This window comes from Tachyglossus aculeatus, chromosome 2 (assembly GCF_015852505.1).
Source record: "Tachyglossus aculeatus isolate mTacAcu1 chromosome 2, mTacAcu1.pri, whole genome shotgun sequence".
Lineage (NCBI taxonomy): Eukaryota > Metazoa > Chordata > Mammalia > Monotremata > Tachyglossidae > Tachyglossus > Tachyglossus aculeatus.
In genome coordinates this window covers 85,075,205-85,097,408 of record NC_052067.1, presented here as the reverse complement: position 1 = coordinate 85,097,408, position 22,204 = coordinate 85,075,205, and the positions used below count along the sequence as shown (strand labels likewise).

The 22,204-nt window shown below is 46.6% G+C and overlaps 1 protein-coding gene across 1 annotated transcript in view; it reads right to left on the bottom strand.

Moving 5' to 3' along the window:
• Positions 1–22,204, bottom strand: part of VNN2 (vanin 2) — a 61,760-nt gene that overhangs the window by 9,986 nt on the left and 29,570 nt on the right. Inside the window, exons 2-4 of the mRNA XM_038741689.1 lie at positions 10,905–11,132; positions 10,274–10,404; positions 2,105–2,297 (exon numbers count right to left, since the gene is read on the bottom strand). Coding sequence (XP_038597617.1) covers positions 2,105–2,297; positions 10,274–10,404; positions 10,905–11,111 — 531 coding nt within the window. The 5' untranslated portion in view covers positions 11,112–11,132. The remainder of the gene's footprint in view (positions 1–2,104; positions 2,298–10,273; positions 10,405–10,904; positions 11,133–22,204) is intronic.

Below are 22,204 nucleotides of genomic sequence, written 5' to 3'. Positions count from 1 at the left end.
ACTCTTTAGAAAGAAGACACTGCTGATGGGGAGAGGGGAAGAAACCATACTGAAGTCCCCGACTCAAACTTCTTCTTTCCTTTGGGCACCAACCTCTGTTTCTCAGTATCTCTGGACTCTTCCTCAACGTATCGCTTCCCCATGCAAGTCTTGTGGGCAGAGGAGACATTGAGAATGGCGTGAGGGAAATGCCTTGGGGAAATGCCAAGCTATCATCATCTTGTTGATAATGTTATCATTTATGAAGTACCTATTTATGTGGTCTTGTCTTTTGCCGTCGAGTCGTTTCCTACCCATAGCGACACCACGGACACATCTCTCCCAGAATGTCCCTCTCTCCATCTGCAATCATTCTGGTTGTGTATCCATAGAGTTTTCTTGGTAAAAATATGGAAGTGGTTTACCATTGCCTCCTTCTGCGCAGTAAACTTGAGTCTCCACCCTTGACTCTCTCCCGTGTCGCTGCTGCCCAGCATGGGTGAGTTTTGACTTGTAGAGAATTGCCTTTCACTTACTAGCCACTGCCCAAGCTAGGAATAATAACGATGGTATTTGTTTAGCGCTTACTATGTGCCAAACCCTGCTCTAAGCACTGGGTGGAATGGATATGCCTCTGCTTGTCTCTCCTTCCTATAGCCGAGACCGATAGAGTACTGGAAACTCTCCAGGTGTGACCCTGAAAGGGGAACTTATAGGGTAGGTGCAGATAATCAGGTTGAACGTTGTCCCTGTACCACATGAGGCTGTGGGATTCCCAAACACCATTTAATCTAGTGGTGATGATTAGTTACCTGAATTAAAGTTTACCATTCACTAAGACAGAAGACCTTTCCTGACGTCAAATCTCAACTGAGTATTGTGTCCACTCCTCTTATAGTAGCAGTCGTAGATAGTGCTTATTGAGCATCCTCTTGGCATGTTGCAATGAAACCTACAGTGTTGTCCCCCTTAGTTCCTTCGAGGGGGAATTTGGAGAACTTCCTGGACTTCAAATGTCTGAAAGCAAACCCTTTAGGACATCATTCATTTTTAAAATGAAAGGCTTCCAATGCTTCCTTAGCATCATTCCAGTCCCCGACTTCTATTATTATTGTTGTTGTTATTGTTATTCATTCAATCATATTTATTGAGCACTTACTGTGTGCAGAGCACTGTACTAAGTGCTTGGAAAGTACAATTTGGCAACAAATAGAGACAATCCTTTCCCAGCAATGGGCTCACAGTCTTTATTAGTGTATTTGTTAAGCGCTTACTATGTGCCAAGACTGTTCTAAGAACTGAGGTAGATACAAGTTAATCAGGTTGGACATAGTCCCTGTCCCACATGCGGTTCTTCTAGACTGTGAGCCCACTGTTGGGTAGGATCTGTCTCTATATGTTGCCAACTTGTACTTCCCAAGCACTTAGTACAGTGCTCTGCACACAGTAAGCGCTCAATAAATACGATTGAATGAATGAATGTGGTTCACAGCCTAAGGAGGAGGAAGAACAGGTAATCCCCACTCTACAGATGAGGGAATTGAGGCCCAAAGAAGTGAAGTGCCTTGTCCAAGGTAACAGGGAGGCAGATGGCCAAACTGGGATACAGACCCAAGTCCTCTGTCTCTCAGGCCTGTGTTTTTTCCACTATGTCAGGAGGACCCTCTGACTTTTTTTTCTCTAAAATGGTATTTCTTAAGTGCTTACTATGTGCCAGGCACTATACTAAGCACTGGGGTAGGTACAAACTAATCAGGTTGGACATAGTCCCTGCCCCACATGGGGCTCATGTACGTGGGACAACCTGATTGCCTTGTATCCCTCCAGCACTTAGAATAGTGCTTTGCACATAGTAAGCACTTAACAAATACCATTATCATTATTATTATTATTATTATTTAACAGGTGAGATAACTGAGGAACTGAGAAGTTAAGTGGTTTAACACAAGACCACACAGTAGATAAGGGATGGAGCCAGGATTGGATGGAACCCAGGTGCTTTTGGCTCCCAGGCCTGGGCTTTCTCCATTAGGTCAATGCTGCACCTCAAACTTTATAAGGGGCAGGATGTGTCGGGTTTGCCAGAGAGAGGTCTGATTCTGACCCATAGACAGATCCCTCTCACCTTGTGGTAACGTGCCACCAGTTTCCCATCTGCATCAAAGACCACGTTGGTGTTGTACTGGTATCGGCCATCCCCGGGGCACCGCGGGTCAGAGGCGTTACACGGCTTCTTGTCTCCCATGTTGGCCACCACGTAGATGGAGTGGTTCTTGGCGAGGCAGCTCAATCGTTCCTGCACTGGGGTATGGCCAAATCTTGCTCGTTATTAGAACAGAAAAGAAAAACAACAGAAGGAAATTTCCATTAGGAAAATTTCAAGGAGAAAATGTTGATTGTGGTGTTTACTGAGCACCTACTGAATGCAGGCACTGAACTAAGGCCTTGGAAGAGTGCGCCAGATTCATTCATTCATTCATTCATTCAATCATATTTATTGAGCGCTTACTGTGTGCAGAGCACTGTACTAAGCGCTTGGGAAGTACAGGTTGGCAACATATAGAGACGGTCCCTACCCAACAGTAGGCTCACAATCTAGAAGGGGGAGACAGAGAACAAAACAAAACATATTAACTAAATAAATAAATAGAACAACTATGTACAAATAAAATAGAGTAATAAATACGTACAAACATATATACATATATACAGGTGGTGTGGAGAAGGGAAGGAGGTAAGGGGAGGGGGATGGGGAGGGGGAGGAGGGGAAGAGGAAGGAGGGGGCTCAGTCTGGGAAGGCCTCCTGGAGGAGGTGAGCTCTCAGTAGGGCTTTGAAGGGAGGAGGAGAGCTAGCTTGGCAGATGTGCGGAGGGAGGGCATTCCAGGCCAGGGGGATGACGTGGGCCGGGGGTCGATGGCGGGACAGGCGAGAACGAGGCACGGTGAGGAGATTAGCGGCAGAGGAGCGGAGGGTGAAGGCTGGGCTGTAGGAGGAGAGAAGGGAGGTGAGGTAGGAGGGGACGAGGTGATGGAGAGCTGCCAGATGCAAGGCTTACAATCTAATTGAACAAAAATAATTAGTGTCTCTGATCATTTTTGATTTTTTTTTAATACATCTCCAAGTCCCACTCCTTTCTGCATGGATGTAGCTCTGTACCCTTTAGGCTCTTGATATTCGCCCACCATCAGCCCCACAGCATTTGTGTACATGTCCATAATTTATTTTAATGTCTGTCTCCCACTCCAGACTGTATGCTCTTTATGGGAAGGGAACGTATCTACTAAATCTGCTATATTGTACTCTCCGAAGTGCTTAGTACAATGCTCTGCACGCAGTAAGCACCCAGTTAGAAACAGTGGTTGATTCTTCCATTCCCTTCACTTTTTAAAATATTCAAACAAAAGCCTGACCAAAGCTCTGGGAAGAGGATGACAGCATGAAGCATCCTGGCCCTGCTTGCCTGATGTGTGACCTTGAGCAAATCAACTTCTCTGTGCCTCAGTTGCCTTATGCATAAAATGGAGATTAAAAATATCTGCTCTCTCTCCTGTTTAAGCCATGAGCCAATGTTGAATGGGGTCTGTTACTATGTGCCAGGCACTGGGACACTGGGGTAGATCCAAGATAATCAAGTTAGACATAGTCCATGTCCCACAGGGTTGTCACAGTGATAATCCCCATTTAACAGATGAGGTAATTGAGGCACAGAAAAGCCTCAGGATTAGAACCCAGCTCTTCTCACTCCCAGGTCCATGCTTTAATCACTGCCTCTCTATTTTCCCCAATTTATCTAGTTGATTTTATTCTTGCCAGCACTTAGTAGAAACTTAGGTCAAGCGCTATTTTTTCTGGTATTTGTTTAGCACTTACTATATGCAAGATTCTGTTCTAAGCAACGGGATTAGATACAAACTAGTCAGGTTGGATACAGTCCTTGTCCCACATTGGATACAGTCCTTGTCCCACATGGGGGTCACAGTCAATTTTAATTTTACAGATGAATTAATTGAGGTCCAGAGAATAATAATAATAATAATAATAATAATAATGATGGCATTTGTTAAGTGCTTACTATGTGCAAAGCACTGTTCTAAGCGCTGGGAAGTGAAGTGCCTTGCCCAAGGACACACATCAGACAAGTGGAGGGGCTGGGATTAGAACTCAGGTCCTTCTGATGCCCAGGCCCATTCTCTAACCATTAGGCCACCCTGCTTCTTATTAGGCCACACTTAGTGTCTTTATGTGTTAACAATCTTGCTTGATTGAATATCATCTGAAAATCAGACTCATTTGCTGAGAACAGAAGCAGCATGGCTCAGTGGAAAGAGCATGGGCTTGAGAGTCAGAGGTCATGGGTTCTAATCTCAGCTCCACCACTTATCAGCTGTGTGGCTTTGGGCAAGTCACTTAACTTCTCTGTGCCTCAGTTACCTTATCTGGAAAATGGGGATTAGGACTGTGAGCTCCATGTGGGACAACCTGATTACCTTGTATATTCCCCAGCGCTTAGAACAGTGCTTGGCACATAGTAAGTGCTTAACAAATACCAAAATTATTATTATTATTATTAGAGTGGATACACTTGTCCTGCAAATAATTCCCTGTTGACAACCACTGGGTGCACCCCCTCCCTCCTCTGCAGATTGAGACCAAATTCATTCATTCATTCATTTATTCAATTGCATTTATTGAGCGCTTACTGTGTACAGAGCACTATAAATTGGAAAGTACAATTCACCAAATCACAGAAACCCCATGTGGGGTTGACTTGCAGGCCAGCTTTAGCTCCATCCAACTTGCTCATAGTGAAGACCTTCTTTCCCCAGTTAGCTAACACTGTTGTATAGAGTAGGGTCAAAAGACCTACCCAAATCTAGATTAAACACATGTATTGCTTTTTCCTAATCTACAAAGGCTATCGCAGAAAGAAGTTGCATTAATCTGGTCCAAAACCTTACTCTGAAACCACACAGTCTTGCTTGCCCTTTTCAGTTATCTCTGCTGACACACTAAGTGTGAATGCAATCACAGCCTGTGATTATTGCTAAACACTTCTTCGGCCCATTTCCTTGCAACCAAGAAAACACAAACATTATTAGCCATCCATTTGAAGATCACAAATAAGAGGAAGTTGTACTACCAGTGCTATTCTGCTGGTGTCTCTTGGCTTCCTGGTGCAGCTAAAATGATCAGCCTTCCTTGTAAGCTAATCCATCTCCTTTCTAATCTTTCCTGATGGATCTCAGTTGCCCTCTAGATGAACTTAGGCAGAGTGGCCTACTGAAAAGACCCAGGTTCTAGCCCCAGCTCTGCCACTGACCTGTTGTGTTGAGCCAGTCACTTAGCTCCCACCATGCCACTCCCTCTCTGACAATACTTGAGCAAGTCAGAGAGAGTGAAGTGAATAGTCAGTCATATGGCCTGAGTTCTCCCTGTAGGTCTTTAATGGGGCGAGAGTTAGGCCCAAGCAGGGCTGAGGCTAGACTGCAACTTTGTTGTGGGCAGGGAATGTGTCTATCAACTCTGTTAAATTGTATTCTCCTGGTGCTTAGTTCAGTGCTTTGCACACAGTAAGTGCTCAATAAATAAGATTGATTGATTTATTAATTGATAGAGCTTGCCAGTCCCAGGCAAGTTGGCAGGTCAGGGTGATTTTTGTGTGAAGAAGGGAACACATGTCTCTTCAATTCTGCTGCTCCTAGACCCCCCAACCCAACTCTACATGGAGCCCAGGGGGTATCAGTTTTGCAGTCCCATGTCCCTCTAAACTCATGAATGCCAGCTTGTTAAGGGCTGCCAATCACCTGCAGCACCAGTGGGGAAGGACAGAAAGACCTCTCTTTCCCCCTCGGCTTCAAGGCTGTCCATCACCTCGCCCCCTCCTTCCTCACCTCCCTTCTCTCCTTCTACATCCCAGCCCACACCCTCCGCTCCTCTGCCACTAATCTCCTCACTGTGCCTCGTTCTCACCTGTCCCGCCATCGACCCCCGGCCCACGTCATCCCCCGGGCCTGGAATGCCCTCCCTCTGCCCATCCGCCAAGGTAGCTCTCTTCCTCCCTTCAAGGCCCTATTGAGAGCTCACCTCCTCCAGGAGGCCTTCCCAGACTGAGCCCCTTCCTTCCTCTCCCCCTCGTCCCCCTCTCCATCCCCCCGGTCTTACCTCCTTCCCTTCCCCACAGCACCTGTATATATGTATATATGTTTGTACATATTTATTACTCTATTTATTTATTTATTTTACTTGTACATATCTATTCTATTTATTTTGTTAATATGTTTGGTTTTGTTCTCTGTCTCCCCCTTATAGACGGTGAGCCCACTGTTGGGTAGGGACTGTCTCTATATGTTGCCAACTTGTACTTCCCAAGTGCTTAGTACAGTGCTCTGCACACAGTAAGCGCTCAATAAATATGATTGATTGATTGATTGATCTCTCAGTGCTTCCCTCCCCACCTGATGTTATCCCCCTTGGGCAGGGAGAGGCAGAAATAGAAAGCAGAGTCCATTCAAAAAGACAGTACTAGGCATTCGCCCCATTAAACTGTGTCCTCCCCTGACCAAGCCCCTACTGGCATGAAGTCTGCTCCCAACCCTGCTGCCGCTGATCCAGAGAAGAGGAAACTACCAACGACTGTGAGCCTCAAGCAGGGAATGTGTCTGACCTAATTAGGTTGAACCTACCCCAGTGCTTAGAACAGTATTTGACACATAGTAAGTGTTTAACAAATACCATAAATTAGAAAGGAAAAAAAAAAAACCTGCAGCCCTCACAGCAGCCGGAAGCACCAGGAGGAGATAGTTTTGAATAGCATTTGACACACAGTAAGTGTTTAACAAATACCATAAATTAGAAAAGAAAAAAAACCCTGCAGCCCTCACAGCAGCAGGAAGTAGCAGGAAGCACCAGGAGGAGACAGTTTTGAAACTTCTGAATCAGAAGCAGCATGGCTTAGTGGAAAGAGCATGGGCTGGAGAGTCAGGGGTCATGGGTTCTAAATCCAGCTCCGCCACTAGTCAGCTGTGTGACTTTGGGCAAATCACTTAACTTCTCTGTGCCTAAACTACCTCATCTGTACAATGGTGATTAAGACTGTGAGTTCCTCCTGGGACAATCTGATTACCTTGTATTTACCCCAGGGCTTAGAACAGTACTTGGCACATAGGAAGCACTTAACAGACACCGTGATTATTATTTAACTGAGATCCAGCATGGCCTAGTGAACAGAGCACAGGCGTAGGAGTCAGAAGGACCCGGGTTCTAATCCCAGTTCGGCCACATGTCTGCTGTGTGAATTTGGACAAGCCGCTTAACTTCTCTGGGCCTCATTTATCTCATCTGTAAAATGGGGGTTAAGACACGGACTGCATCCAACCCGATTAGTATTTACCCTAGCACTCGGTAAAGTGCATGACACATAGTAAGTGCTTAAATACCACAACAGTAGTAACTGTTCAAATATTCTTCGAACGTCCTACTTGTCCCTCCACTCTCCTGCACTCCTCTCCTGGAGAGCAGTTTCTGAGAATTGAGCTTCCTTCTCTGTGTGCATCTCCCCAGCCCTTTTAGACTGGAGTGGGGGACCAGTGTGTCCATTTTCATTATAACACTCAATAGCGCTTATTATGCAAAAAAACACTCTAAACACTACTAAGCACTACTAAACACTGGGAAAAAAATACACAAAAAAGAACTCACTCAAAGAACTTTGGGGACCCAAAGGGGTCCACAATCCAGAAACAACGAGGCTGGCGGGGCTGGCGACAGATACACAGGGAAAAATGAAACTAATAACATAAAAAACAAAAGGAGACAGCAACAGAAACAAGGAGAGCAGTAGAGTTGTGCTGCAAGGAGGCTGGCTCCTCACGGCTCAGTCCCACAATCCCAGTAGTCCTAGCGACAGCAGAGCCACAACTGTGGCCTCCCCGATATCCTAAAAGTTGAGGCCGTCTCCCATCACAGGAACACCCTTTCCCTTCCCAAGTAGGAGCAGTGTCAACTGGATTCCCAGTGCAGTGGGGTGGGCAGCATCTCTCCTACACTGCAGGCCCCAAGGGAACTGTTGGAGATTCATTCCTTCATTAATTCAATCATATTTATCGAGCATTTACTGTGTGTAGAGCACTGTACTAAGCATTTGGGAAGTACAAGTCGACAACATTCTCCTCCTCCTGATTAGTTAGAAAGAGCCATTGTCAGTCAGTCAATTGTCCGTATTGAGCACTTACTGAGTGTGGAGCACTGTACTAAGTGCTTGGGAGAGTATGATATAACAAAACAGACACATTCCCTGCCCACAGTGCGCTTTCAGTCTAGAGGGGGAGACAGACTTTGATATAAATGAATGGGAACCTTGACGGTGACGGGGTTGGAAGCCTCGCTCTTGCACAGCAGACTCCAGCTGTCCAGGGTATTCTCCCCTGGTAACAGGAGCAGGGGGAAACAGGCTTGGTAAATCAGGATAATAATAATGGTATTTGTTAAGTGCTTACTATGTGCTAAGCCCTGTTCTAAGCACTGGGGTAGATACAAGGAAATCAGGTTGTCCCACGTGGGGCTCACAGTCTTAATCCTCATTTTACAGTTGAGGAAACTGAGGCACAGAGAAGGTAAGTAACTTGCCCAAAGACACACAGCCGAAAAGTGGCAGAGTTGGGATGACCTCTGACTCCCAAGCCCGTGCTCTTTCCACTGAGCCACATTGCTTCTCTAAGGCCTCTTGAGGCGATAAAAGAGGTGGTGGTTAGGGGGAAAGGGAGTTACAGAATGTCCCCCACAGGGCAGGCATGAATCTGACTCAGGGAATGAGTTGATGAAGATGATGATGATGAGATGGAGTCTCCGTCCACAAGGAAGAGAGGGAGGAAGTTTGGAGCTTCCAAAAATCATCTTGAGTTTTCCAGCGGGGTTAGTGGCTCCCAGCCTGTCCGAACGAATACTTAGGATGTTCCACACAGATTCCTCTGGAGATTGTCCACACTCATGGTGCTCCACTGCTGGGTTCTGTGTCAGTTTCATCCCTCCCCTTGCCTGGAAGCTCTTTGTACTGTAGATTGAGTAGTGCCCTTTCTTTGTAACTAACTCTCCAAAGGAGCCAGGACAATGCTCTACCAGCTGTGTGTTTTCTATAAATGCCGCCAGCTTGCTGACTCCCTAAGACTCTGTTTCCTTCATTGTCTTGCTTTAGCCAAGGAGTGGCTCAACGGCAGTTCTGGGCTTGCTGTCCATTTTCGCTGTCTCCATGATAGCCGCCACCAGAGCAGGCTTCAGCATAGTTGCTGCTCCCGCTTTTTGGGACTCACTTGCCACCACATCCTCACCCATCCCTGAACACCTACTTTCTTCCCCTCCCCCTCTAGACTGCAAACTCATTTTGGGCAGGGGATGTGTCTGTTATATTGTTCTGATGTACTCTCCCAAGCACTTAGTACAGTGTCTTGCCCAAGGCAAGCACTCCATAAATACAGTGGATTGATTGATTCCTAACACCCACTGAAGCCGCCCTCCTCCGCTCACTGCCCCTCCCACTCTCCCCCTAAACGGCAGCAGGCCCCAGTCGAATTTTGTTGTGGGTTTTTGGCCCCTCAGTTCCTGAAGCTTGGCTACCTCTGCTTTATTTATTTATATGAGTATTTTAGTGACACCTGAGATCCTGTGATGTCTCACTACTGTACTGAACTCCCACCTCTTATCCGACAACTACTTCCCCGATTCAAAGCATTATGGAAGGCACATCTCCTCCAAGAGGCCTTCCCTGACTAAACCCTCCTTTCCTCTTTTCCCATTTCCTTCTTTCTGCCTCACCCTGACTTACTATTCCCTTTATTCATCTCTCCTCCCAGACCCACAGCACTTAGGTTCTTGTCCTGTCTTATGCTTTCGAGTCTTTTCCAACCCAAAGCAACGTCATGGACACATCACTCCCAGATCACCCCACCTCCATCTGCAATTGTTCTGGTAGTGCATCCATAGAGTTTTCTTGGTAAAAATATGGAAGTGGTTTACCATTTCCTCCTTCCCCACAGTAAACTTGAGTCTCCACCCTTGACACTCTACATCCTTAATTCATCTGTATTAATGTCTGTCTCCCCCTCTAGATTGTAAGCTCATTGTGGGCAGGGAATGCGTCTGCTTATTGTTAGACTGTCCTCTCCCAAGCACTTAGTACAGTGCTCTGCACACAGTAAGCACTCAATAATTATGATTGAATGAATGAATGAAGCCAGGGCTGCAAGGTTACCCCAGGGCCAGCTGGACGCTGATCACGGGATGCAACAAGAGAAGCAATACCTGTGAGGTTCAGTGCAGGGAATCCAGTTCACCTGAGGGTCCGGAATATCCTCCAAGTAGGGATAGATTGTTTCCCTTGTGAAGATCCAGCCATAAATGGCGTCTTCTGGAGTCACAATGATGAGTGCTCCCTGGTGGAACAAACTGAGCTTTAAAGGGGTTCAAAATGCTCTATAATAATAATAATAACAATAATAATAGTGTCTGTTAAGCTCTATGTTGCAGGCACTGAACTAAGCACTGGGGTGGACACAAGCAAATCAAGTTGGACACAGTCCCTGCCCCATGGGGGACTCACAGTTTCAATCCCCATTTTACAGATGAGGTTACTGAGGCACAAAAGAAGGGAAGTGACTTGCCCATGGTCACACAGCAGACAAGTGGCGGAGTCAGGATTAGAACCCATGACTTTCTGATTCCCAGGCCCATCCTCTATCCACTACACCATGCGCCCTCTCTCTCTCTCTCTCCCCTTGTCTCATTCCTTCCTTCATTCATTAGTATATAGTGAGCACTTTCTGTGTGCAGAGTACTGTACTAAGTGCTTGGTAGAGTAGACTATAACAATAAACAGACATTCCCTGCTCTCTTTCTCTCCATCTCCTCTCCCTCTCTCCAGCTCATTTTGTACCTGCTCGGCGGCAGATTTAATTGCTTCCTCCAAAACATCCATGTTCTTGTTCATCAACGCCAAGGCATCTTGAGGAGAAACGGGCTGTGGAGCGGGATCAGGCAGAGTCACGACATGCTCATACACGGCCGCCACAAAGCTGTCCAAGGCCTGGCCTTCCAGTGCCCAGAGGACAACTGCAGCTACGCAAATGTGGACACGGATCATGACTGCAGTCTGAAGCAGACACTGAAACTGAAAGAACAATCAGAGAACAAGAGTGTGAAACGAGTGGACATGTGACCACCGAGTTTACCATAAAAATATGAATCTTACGCAACTCTTTTATCAGTGAAAAAATAAATTGGTGGGCTGGAGGAGATAGCTGATTGGCTAGCACCCCACAGTGGGTTAGCCTGCCAAGTGAAAGGGTTGGGACAAAGCTAAAAATAGAGAAAGGTCTGACTAATAATAGAAAAATGCCTGGACAATATCCCTGGCAGAGATAACATTTACCAGCAACTTTTCAACTCTAACTCTGCCCTGAATGTGTCCAGATCTTAGGAAAGATAATAAAAACTTCACACAGAAATGGTAATCGCTTTATTTAACCAAGTAGTAACCAGGCAGTCTTTGATATGTGGTTGGGAGATAGAAAAAATACCTTATCAAGCAAAAACTCCTTATTATTGGCTTCAAAGCTCTCCATCACCTTGCCCTTTCTTACCTCACTGCCCTTCTCTCCTTCTACAACCTAGCCCGCACACTCCGCTCATCTGGTACTAACCTTCTCACTTTGCCTCGTTCTTGCCTGTCCCACGACAAGACCCCTGGACCACATTCTACCTCTGGCCTGGAGTGTCCTCCCTCCTCAAACCCACTAAACTAGCACACTTCCCTCCTTAAAAGTCCTACTGAAAGCTCACCTCCTTCAGGAGTCCCAGTCCCAGACTAACTCAGTCCCAGTCTAAGCCCCCCTTTTCCTCTGCTCTCCCTCCCCTTCCCATTGCCTCGACTCACTCCCTTTGCTCTATCTCCCGCTCCCCTCCCCCCAGCACTTGTGTATGTTTGTTCATATTTATAATTATAATTCTATTTATTTTTATTAATGACATGTATATATTTATAATTCTATTTATTTATAATGATGCTACTGATGCCTGTTTACTTGTTTAGATGTCTGTCTCCCCCCTTCTAGATTGTGAGCCCATTATGGGCAGGGATTGTCTCTATTTCTTGCTGAATTGTACTTTCCAAGCTCTTAGTACAGTACTCTGTACACAGTAAATGCTCAATAAATATGATTGAATGAATGAATGAGAAACCCTGAAGTGCAAGAAGAAAGCCTGGTCCATGAGTTTAGGGTACACAGAGGGGGCTCCTAATAATAATAAAAATGGTGTTGGTATTTGTTAAGCACTTACTATGTGCCAAGCACTGTCCCAAGCACTACTAGGGTAGATACAAAGTAATCAGGGTGTCCCACGTGGGGTTCACAGTTTTCATCCCCATTTTACAGATGAGGTAACTGAGGCACAAAGAAGTTAAGTGACTTGCCCAAGGTCACACAGCAGACAAGTGGCAGAGGTGGGATTAGAACCCATGATCTCTGACTCCCAAGACCAGTCTCTTTCCATGCTGCGCTAATTGATAATGACGACAGATCAAGTGTGAGCCTGTAGACCCTGAGCTATTTCTCAGTTACTCAAAACTCACCACCTCAAAAACCTTTTGTGGCTCTCCACTGCCACACCCCCTGGATGGCATCATCATTGGCATTTATAGAGCATCTATAGTGATGAGAAAGTCAGGGGGAAGACAAGGTTTGGGTGGGAAGATAAGGAGTTCTGTTTTGGACTTGTTAAGCTTGAGGTGATGGGGGGACATCCAAGTAGAGATGTCTTGAGGGCAAGAGGAAATGCGAGACTGCAGAGAGGGAGAGAGATCAGAGCTGGAGATGTAGATTTGGGTATCATCCACACAGAGGTAGTAGTTGAAGCCATGGAAGTGAATGAGTTCTCCAAGGGAGTGGGTATAGAATAGAAGGGGACCCAGAACTGAATCTTAAGGGACACCCGCAGTTAGAGAAGGAGACTGAGAATGAACAGCCAAAGAGAAGAGAAGAACCAGGGGAGGCCAGGGTCAGTGAAGCCAAGCTTGGATAACGTTTCCAGGAGAAGGGGATGGTCCACAGTGTCGAAGGCAGCTGAAAGGTGGAGGAGGATTAGGACAGAGTAGAGGCCATTGGATTTGGCAAGAAAGAGATCATTAGTGACTTTTGAGAGGGCAGTTTCTATGGAGTAATGGACATGGAAGCCAGATTGGAGGAGGTCAAGGAGAGAATTGGAGGAGAGAAAACAGAGACAGTGGGTGTAGATAACCCACTCTGGGAGCTTAAAGAGGAATGGTAGGAGAGGGATGAGGCAATAACTGGAGGGATTCACGGAGATCAAGGGAGAGTTTTTTTTTAAGGATAGGGGAGACATGGGAATGTTTGAAAGCAGTGGGGAAGAAGCCATTGGAGAGTGAGCAGTTGAAGATGGCTGTTAGGGAGGGAGGAAGGGAGGGGGAGAGAGTTTTGATAAGGTGCTAAGGGATGGGGTTGGATAAGCAGGTGGAGGGTGTGGCTTTTGAGAGAAGGCATGAGATCTCCTCAAGAGATACTGCTGGGATGGATTAGAAAGTTGAAGAGGGGCCCAGAACGGGGAGGGACTGAGTTGGAGCAGGGGCAATTTTAGGGAGATCACACCTGATAGTGTCAATTTTACTTAATAAAGTAGGTGGCCAGGTCACTGGGAGCAAGGGATGGGGGAAGTGTGGAAACAGGGGGTCTGAGGAGGGAGTTAGCGGTCTGGAACAACTGGTGAGGGCAATGGGCATGAGCGTCAATAAGAGTGGAGAAATAATTTTGTTGGGCAGAGGGGAGGGCAGAGTTAAAGCGTGCAAGGATAAACCTGAAGTAGATGAAGTCGGTCCGATATTTAGAGTTCCTCCAATAGAGCTCTGGAGCTCAAGCTCAAGAGTGAAGGCTGTGAAGATGATCCAGGGCTGTGGGTTTGCAATACGAGATCGACGAGGAGAGCAAGTGGGTTGAGTTCAGTAGAGAGGATGGAGTTGAGAACGTGTATTTGATCATCCAGGGACGGTAGTCTGAGGATGGAGGCTAAGTGGGGCATGATGAGTTGAGAAAAGTGGATCGGGTCTAAAGGTCGGAGGTCTCTGTGGGGGAATAGTACAGATTTACAGCTGGGGAGGTGTGTGGGAGAGGAGGCAAGTGAGGAGGCTGTGGTCAGATAGAGGGATTTCAGAGTTGATGAGGGTAAAGATGGTGCAGTGGTTAGAGATGATGAAATAGAGTGTGTGTCCAAGTTGGTGAGTGGACAAGGTGGAGTGGAGCAGCGAGGTCAGCGGAATTGAGGAGTGATAGAAGGCGGTCAGCAGAAGGGTCATCAAGAACATCTCTGTGGATATTGAAGACCCCAGAATTAATGTGGGCATGGAGAAAGAGAGAAGGAATGTGAGAAAGAAATCAAAATGCTTAAAGAAGTTGGAGGTGGAATCTGGGGGGCAGTAGATGACAGTTTCTAGAATCTAAGTGGGTAGTAGAAGCAGATGATTTGAACTTCAAATCATCCCCCCCTGCCCTACCTCCTTCCCCTCCCCATAGCACCTGTATATATGTTTGCACAGGTTTGTTACTCTATTTATTTTACTTGTACATATTTACTATTCTATTTATTTTGTTAATGATGTGCATATAGCTTTAATTCTATTTGTTCTGACGATTTTGACACCTGTCTACATGTTTTGTTTTGTGGTCTGTCTCCCCCTTCTAGACAGTGAGCCTGTTGTTGGGTAGGGACCGTCTCTATATGTTGTTGACTTGTACTTCCCAAGCGCTTAGTACAGTGCTCTGTACACAGTAAGTGCTCAATAAATATGATTGAATGAATGAATGAACTTCAAAGGAAGATAAAGAAAAGGATGAGGCAGGTGAAATGGTGCGAAAGCGGAATTGGGGCTATCCCAAGGTGACCCTGGGGTACCGGCCATCTCAAGGTCAAATGCTGTCTCGTGACCACCTGAGCCAGCGGGTGGAACTTGGAAGTGAGGGTGGGATACCTTCCCCACAACAAAAACTGCTAGATTGACAGCCCAAGCCAGGAATACAGAAGGTGCCCCTCACCCCTGTGCCAATCAAATTAGGTTTGGAGGAAGGGGGAGGGCAGAGATTGGATAAACTGAGGCCGAAAGCTGGAATGGCCTAGGAGCACAGGTGATAAATACCTATCGCCTCTGACCTTCGGGAGCAGAACACCGAGACAAGCAGCAGCAGGAGGAGCAGCTGTAGCAGCAGCAGCAGTGGCCCAGATGCCCGCTCTGCAACCAGAACCAACACACTGAGGCAAGGGCTGTGGGATGGTTGAGTGTCTTCTGAGTGGGACTGAGGTGCCCTGCTGCAGGTGGGGATCATAAGTGGATTCCTCCCATGTAGGGAGAGCACATGGTGAGAGCTAGCCACCCACCACGTGCGTGGGTAATGTAATTGGGAAATGTGGGAAAGTAAGTGGATTCATCCGGAGTGGGAAGTGCACATGGGTGAGAGCTAGCCACCTCACCCACGCGTGATTAACATATGATTGTGTTCCTCCCATTAGGGAAGCTCAAATATTGCTAAGGGAAGCTCAATCCATTGCGCCTAAATAACTAATTAATTCAATTCGCCTCACGGTATAAATTTTATATAAAACCCAGGCTTTCCATCCCCAGCCTCTCTCTCTCGCCATGCCGATTACTGAACGAACCCGTCCCCAGACAATGCGTGACAGCGGCACGAGAAGAAAGCCAACACCTCCTCTTTTCCCAGTGAGCCTGGAGGAGTTGGAGAAGATGAGGCCCCCCTGGAGAGAGCAGCAGGGGAGACCGCGTCATCTCGGGAGAGCCAGGTTTCAATGATGGTGAGGAGGAGGAGTGACTGAGACAGAAACAGGTCAAGGGTGAAGGGATGCTTCCCCATGATGGAGTGGGGGTTCCACAGGCCACACTTGGCCGAAGCTGTGAAGGGGGTAGTTGGGGAGGGAACAGCTTGAGGGTTGGAGAGGGTTTGGATGTACTGTACTAGTCAGTTGGTAGCACACAATAGAAGCAAGAGACCTGGACTCTGCCCTTGGGTAATTTACAAATTCAAAAGAGGAAATAAAAGGACACAAGCTGCTAAACATACAGTAGACAAAAAAGAGGAACAGAATATAGACAAATGATATTTGACAAAAGTAACCAATCTGCAAATTATATTTAATTTAATTTAATAACTCTTAAGATAACTGCTGGAGTGGCATGATCAGGAAGTTGGAATTAATCAGGGAATGCCTCCTGGAGACAGTTACATTTTAGGAGGGCTTAAGAGGTAGAGAAGGGTACAGTGAGAAGGAGTTCCAAGTGGGGAGAAAGATACATGCAATGGATCCAAGATGGGAGAGACCCAAGCAAGTACCACTGGGAGGTTTGAAGAATGCCAGCTGAGGTCTGGACGGAGGAGAAAGTGGATGAGTAATGGGGAAATCCCAGCCACCGATGCCTACAAATTTTGTTTCTCCATTCTAGACGGTAAGCTTCTTGTGGGCAGGAATCATCTACCAACTCTATTGCACTGTCCTGTCCCAAGTGCTTAGTACATTGCTCTACACACATTAAGTGCTCAACAAATATCACCGATTATTTTCTTTTTATGAAATAAGAGAAGGGGTAGGAGTAGGGGCTTTTTAAAAAGGTGACACATGCACCCGCATTAATTCATTCATTTATTCAATCGTATTTATTGAGCACTTACTGTGTGCAGAGCACCATACTAAGAGCTTGGGAAGTACAAGTCGGCAACATATAGAGACGGTCCCTACCCAACAACGGGCTCCTGTCTACATGTTTTGTTTTGTTGTCTGTCTCCCTCTTCTAGACTGTGAGCCTGTTGTTGGGTAGGGACTGTCTCTATATGTTGCCGAGTTGTGCTTCCCAAGTGCTTAGTACAGTGCTCTGCACACAGTAAGCGCTCAATAAATACAATTGAATGAATGAATTGATGAATGAATTGAATGAATGAATGTAGACAGGTGTCAAAATTGTCAGAACAAATAGAATTATAGCTATATGCACATCATCACCAAGCTAAATAGAATAGTAAATATGTACAAGTAAAATAAATAGAGTAATAAATCTGTACAAACATATATACAGGTACTCTGGGGAAGGGAAGGAGGTAGGGCAGGGGGATGGGGAGGAGGAGAGAAAAAAAGAGGGTTCAGTCTGGGAAGACCTCCTGGAGGAGGTGAGCTCTCAATAGGGCTTTGAAGGGAGGAAGAGAGCTAGCTTGGTGGATGTGTGGAGGGAGGGCATTCCAGGCCAGGGGAAGGACGTGGGCCGGGGGTCAACGGCGGGACAGGCGAGAACGAGGCACAGTGAGGAGGTTAGCGGCAGAGGAGCAGAGGGTGTGGGCTGGGATGTAGAAGGAGAGAAGGGAGGTGACGTAGGAGGGGGCGAGTTGATGGAGAGCCTTGAAGCCGAGAGTGAGGAGTTTTTGCTTGATTCGTAGGTTGACAGGCAACCACTGGAGATTTTTGAGGAGAGGAGTAACATGCCCAGAGCATTTCTATACAAAGTTAATCTGGGCAGCAGAGTGAAGTATAGACTGAAGCGGTGAAAGACAGGAGGATGGGAGATCAGAGAGGAGGCTGATGCAGTAATCCAGTCAGGATAGGATGAGAGATTGAGCCAGCAGGGTAGTGGTTTGGATGGAGAGAAAAGGGCGGATCTTGGCGATGTTGCGGAGGTGAGCCAGCAGATTTTGGTGATGGATTGGATGTGTTGGGTAAATGAGAGAGAGGAGTCGAGGATGACACCAAGGTTGCGGGCTTGTGAGACGGGAAGGATCGTAGTGCCATCTACAGTGATGGGAAAGCAGGGAGAGGGCAGGGTTTGGGAGGGAAGATAAGGAGTTCAGTCTCGGACATATTCAGTTTTAGATGGCGGGCAGACATCCAAATGGAGATGTCCTGAAGGCAGGAGGAGATACAAGCCTGGAAGGAGGGAGAGGGAGCAGGGGCGGAGATGTAGATTTGGGTGTCATCAGCGTAGAGATGATAGTTGAAGCTGTGGGAGTGAATGAGTTCACCAAGTGTAGATAGAGAACAGAAGGGGACCAGGAACTGACCCTTGAGGAACCCCTACAGTAAGGGGATGGGAGGGGGAGAATGAGCCCACAAAAGAGACTGAGAATGAACGGCCGGAGAGATAAGAGGAGAACCAGGAGAGGATAGAGTCTGTCGAGCCAAGGTTGGATAGCATGTTGAGGAGAAGGGGGTGATCCACAGTGTCGAAGGCAGCTGAGAGGTCGAGGAAGATTAGGACAGAGTAGGAGTCATTGGCTTTGGCAAGGAGGTCACTCGTGACCTTTGAGAGGGCAGTTTCGGTGGAGTGTAGGGGACCGAAGCCAGATTGGAGGGGGTCAAGAGGGAGAGCCTCATGAAAGATAAACTGAAGTCAGGGTGTATGGAAGTGAGCAGGCTAGGAACAGAGGTGGAAATAAACAGGAATGGGCCGGAACTTGGTTCTGGTAAAAGAGGAAGTCTTGGAAGGGCTATTCCATTATGAAAATTATTTCACCTGCACGATGGTGGTGGGGGGTGGCAGTATCCATGTGGGCCTGGGCAGAGCTGAGCCTTTCATCTCTGCACTCAGTCCCTGTTGTCTGGTTGCCACCAACCGCAGGTCGCCTCTCCCATTTTCATGCCGTAACCAAGACCCTGGGCTGCATGCCTGGTGTTTAACTGACTGTGACTTTATTTGTGTCCTTTCTAGTGCCTGGTTAGCTACCACCCCTTGCTCACAGTCAGCAGGACGTGGCCCAACCTGGGCACCTGTGGGGGCATTCTAGCCCCTTCCCTGAAAACGGGCTAACCATATGCCCACGGACCCCATGCCCCAGCTCCTCTGGCTGCCGCTCCTGCTGCCCGCAAGGGCTTCCAGTAAGAAAATCTTTTTCACTCAATCTTTCCAGTAAGAAGGCTGCTTCCATAATCCAGTTGGGAGGTGGCAAGGTCTTAATTCCAGGTAGTGGTAGTAAGGATGGAGGCCAGGAAATATTGAAGAGAAACAACCAACAGTTGTGGGGTGGGGAGAAGAGAAAGACAGTGACACCGAATAAACCACTCCACAGCACTTATGTATATATGTATATATCTATAATTATACTTATTTATATTGATGTCTGTCTCCTGCCCTCTAGCCTGTAAGCCCAGTGTTGGCAGAGATTGTCTCTCTTTATTGCTGTATTGTAATAATAATAATAATAATAATGGCATTTATTAAGCACTTACTATGTGCAAAGCTCTGTTCTAAGCACTGGGGAGGTTACAAGGTTATCAGGTTGTCCCACGGGGGGCTCACAGTCTTAATCCCCATTTTACAGATGAGGTAACAGAAGCCCAGAGAAGTTAAGTGATTTGCCCAAAGTCACACAGCTGACAATTGGTGGAGCCGGGATTTGAACCCCTGACCTCTGACTCCAAAGCCCGTGCTCTTTCCACTGAGCCACGCTGCTTCCCCTTGTACTTTCCAAGCTTTTAGTACAGTGCTCTGCACACAGTAAGTGCTCAATAAATGTGACTGAATGAATGAATGAAAGGAGGCAAATGACCGAGGGAAGTCGAAGAGGACAAGGAGGCTCTCCATGAGCTGGCACCCTCGTACCTATAGGTTCTCTTTTCTCACTACACTCACACTTATTATCTAAATCCTTTAGAGCTGGAAGTGTTTGGGGGGTTTTTTTTGGGTTTTTTTTTTCTGGCAGCATAAGGAATTCTCCTTCAGGAAGGAAGTTTCTTGAATAGTTGTAGAACAAGAAACTCCAGTTCGTTGTCTGTTTATCTTTCCTGAGAGCTAGGCTGGCTTTGATGTTGTAAAAGCTCAGGAACTGGAAAGTCCCTGCCCTTGGGGCAGCTCCCCTCTCCTTCCCTCTCCCTTCCCCCAACCCTAACCCCCACCCTACCCCAACCTCAAATCCCCCTAATTTCAAGAGACTACAACTCTATTATGTCCTACCCCGGGGAATTTGTTAATGTTTGGGGCACTCTCAGAAAACAGCCTCAATAAGGAAGGTGATGCCAAGGGATCAGTGAAAGTGCCATTAAAGGTTAATAACACTACTGTTAAGTGGAATTAACCCACTAAGAAAACGCCTGCTGTTGATCTTGGACATGGACTAGAGGCAGAGAAAGATTCACGTTCAACATCAGCAGGTTTAGAAGAACGACTTCAGCCCAATGTGGAAAAGGGTGGCAGGGAGGGATGTGAGAGTTGGCATCTGGGAAATGATAAGTAAAAAGAAAATGGCTAAGGTGAAGGAGTAAGAAGGACCTGGATTCTAATCCCGACTGCCACATGTCTGCTGTGTGACCTTGGGCAAGTCACTTCACTTCTCTGGGCCTCAGTTGTTATTATTATTAACTGCAGTCGAGTCGTTTCCGATTCATAGCGACTCCATGGATATACTTTACCTCACCTGTAAAATGGGGATTAAAACTGTGAACCCTGTGTGGGATGGAGACTGTGCCCAACCTGATTAAATGGCATCTACCCCAGGACTTAGAACAGTGTTTGGTACACAGTAAGCAGTTAACGAGTATCATAATTATTAAAGAAGGAGGATACCTTCTGGCCACCCTAGGAACGGGATAGCACGGTATACCCAGAGGCAATTTAAGGGGAAAAAAAGTCAAGATTATCCAGATAGAAATGCAATTCTAACACCTGGGGTGTGCCAGGCACTGCAATATGACTGGAATCTACCCCTGGAGTGAAGCCCAGGGAAGGAGGGATGTTTCAGAGAAGCAGAAAGGCCTAGTGGATAGAGCACAGGCCTGGAAATCAGAAGGACCTGGGTTCTTACCCCGGATCTACAACATGTCTGCTGTGTGACCTTGGGCAAATCACTTAACTTCTCTGGGCCTCAGTTACCTCATCTGTAAAATGGGTATTAAGAGTATGAGCCCCACATGGAACAGGCTCTGTGTCCAATCTACTGCAGCACTTAGAACAGTGCTTGGGCTATAGTAAGTGCTTAACAAGTACCACAATTACTATTTTGATTATTATTTCAGGTCTGACTTTCACGGCCGGCATCATCCCGGGACCGTGAGAGAACAGTTGCATTCGAAACAGTTTCAAGGTCATCCATTAGAAACCTCACACATGAACAAGATGGAGTGGCTGGAGGAAAGGAGGGATAAAAGGTGGTTTTAATCTGTGGTTTTATAGAGGGATGGGCCATCTCTGGCCCAGACCCACTTGCCACAGAACACATGGGGACCAGTGCACTGTCTCTTCCCTAAATCACTGAGCAGGACAACAGAAATCCATTCACAACCAAAAGCTCCCCTTCCACAATGCTACTTGCTCTTTCCAAAACAAAGAAACATAATAGGACTCCGGGATTCCTTAAAGAAAAAGATGAGGGGGCATTTTTGTCTTGTTGTTGTTGTTGTTTCGGTTTGTTTTTTTTAAGATATTTGTCAAGCACTATTTGCCAAGCACTGTACTAAGCACTGTGGTAGATACAAGCTAATCTTGTTGGATACAGTCCATGTCCCATGTGGGGTTCACAGTCTTTATCTCCATTTTACAGATGAGGTAGCTGAGACACAGAAAAGTTAAGAGACTTACCCAAGGTCACACAGCAGATAAGTGGTAGAACCAGGATTAGAACCCAGGTCCTTTTGACTTCCAGGGCTGTGCTCTATCCAGTAGGTCAATCTGCTTCTCTAAGGGTTGACTTGCAGGGAACAGTCTGCCCAAGGACTCTGGAGCAAAGGAGTCTCTCGGGAGAACAAATAAATAAATAAATAAATAAATAAATAATGGCATTTATTAAGTGCTTACTATGTGCAAAGCACTGTTCTAAGCACTGGGGAGGTTACAAGGTGATAAGATAGTCCCAAGGGGGGCTCACAGTCTTAATCCCCATTTTACAGATGAGGTAACGGAGGCACGGAGAAGTTAAGTGATTTCCCCAAAGTCACACAGCTGACAATCGCGGGAGCTGGGATTTGAACCCATGACCTCTGACTCCAAAGCCCGTGCTCTTTCCACTGAGCCAAGCTGCTTCTCTTTAAACTTTTCAACTTGCGAAGGAAAAAAAGGGACACGACTCTAAACAAGGCCAACAAAATAAATAGTTTCACCTATGAAACTCACCCAAATGGAAAAAGTCTTAAAGCACTGGGCAACAGCAGCATGTGGGGGATTCCAAAGTCAGTCATGCAGGGAAAAGA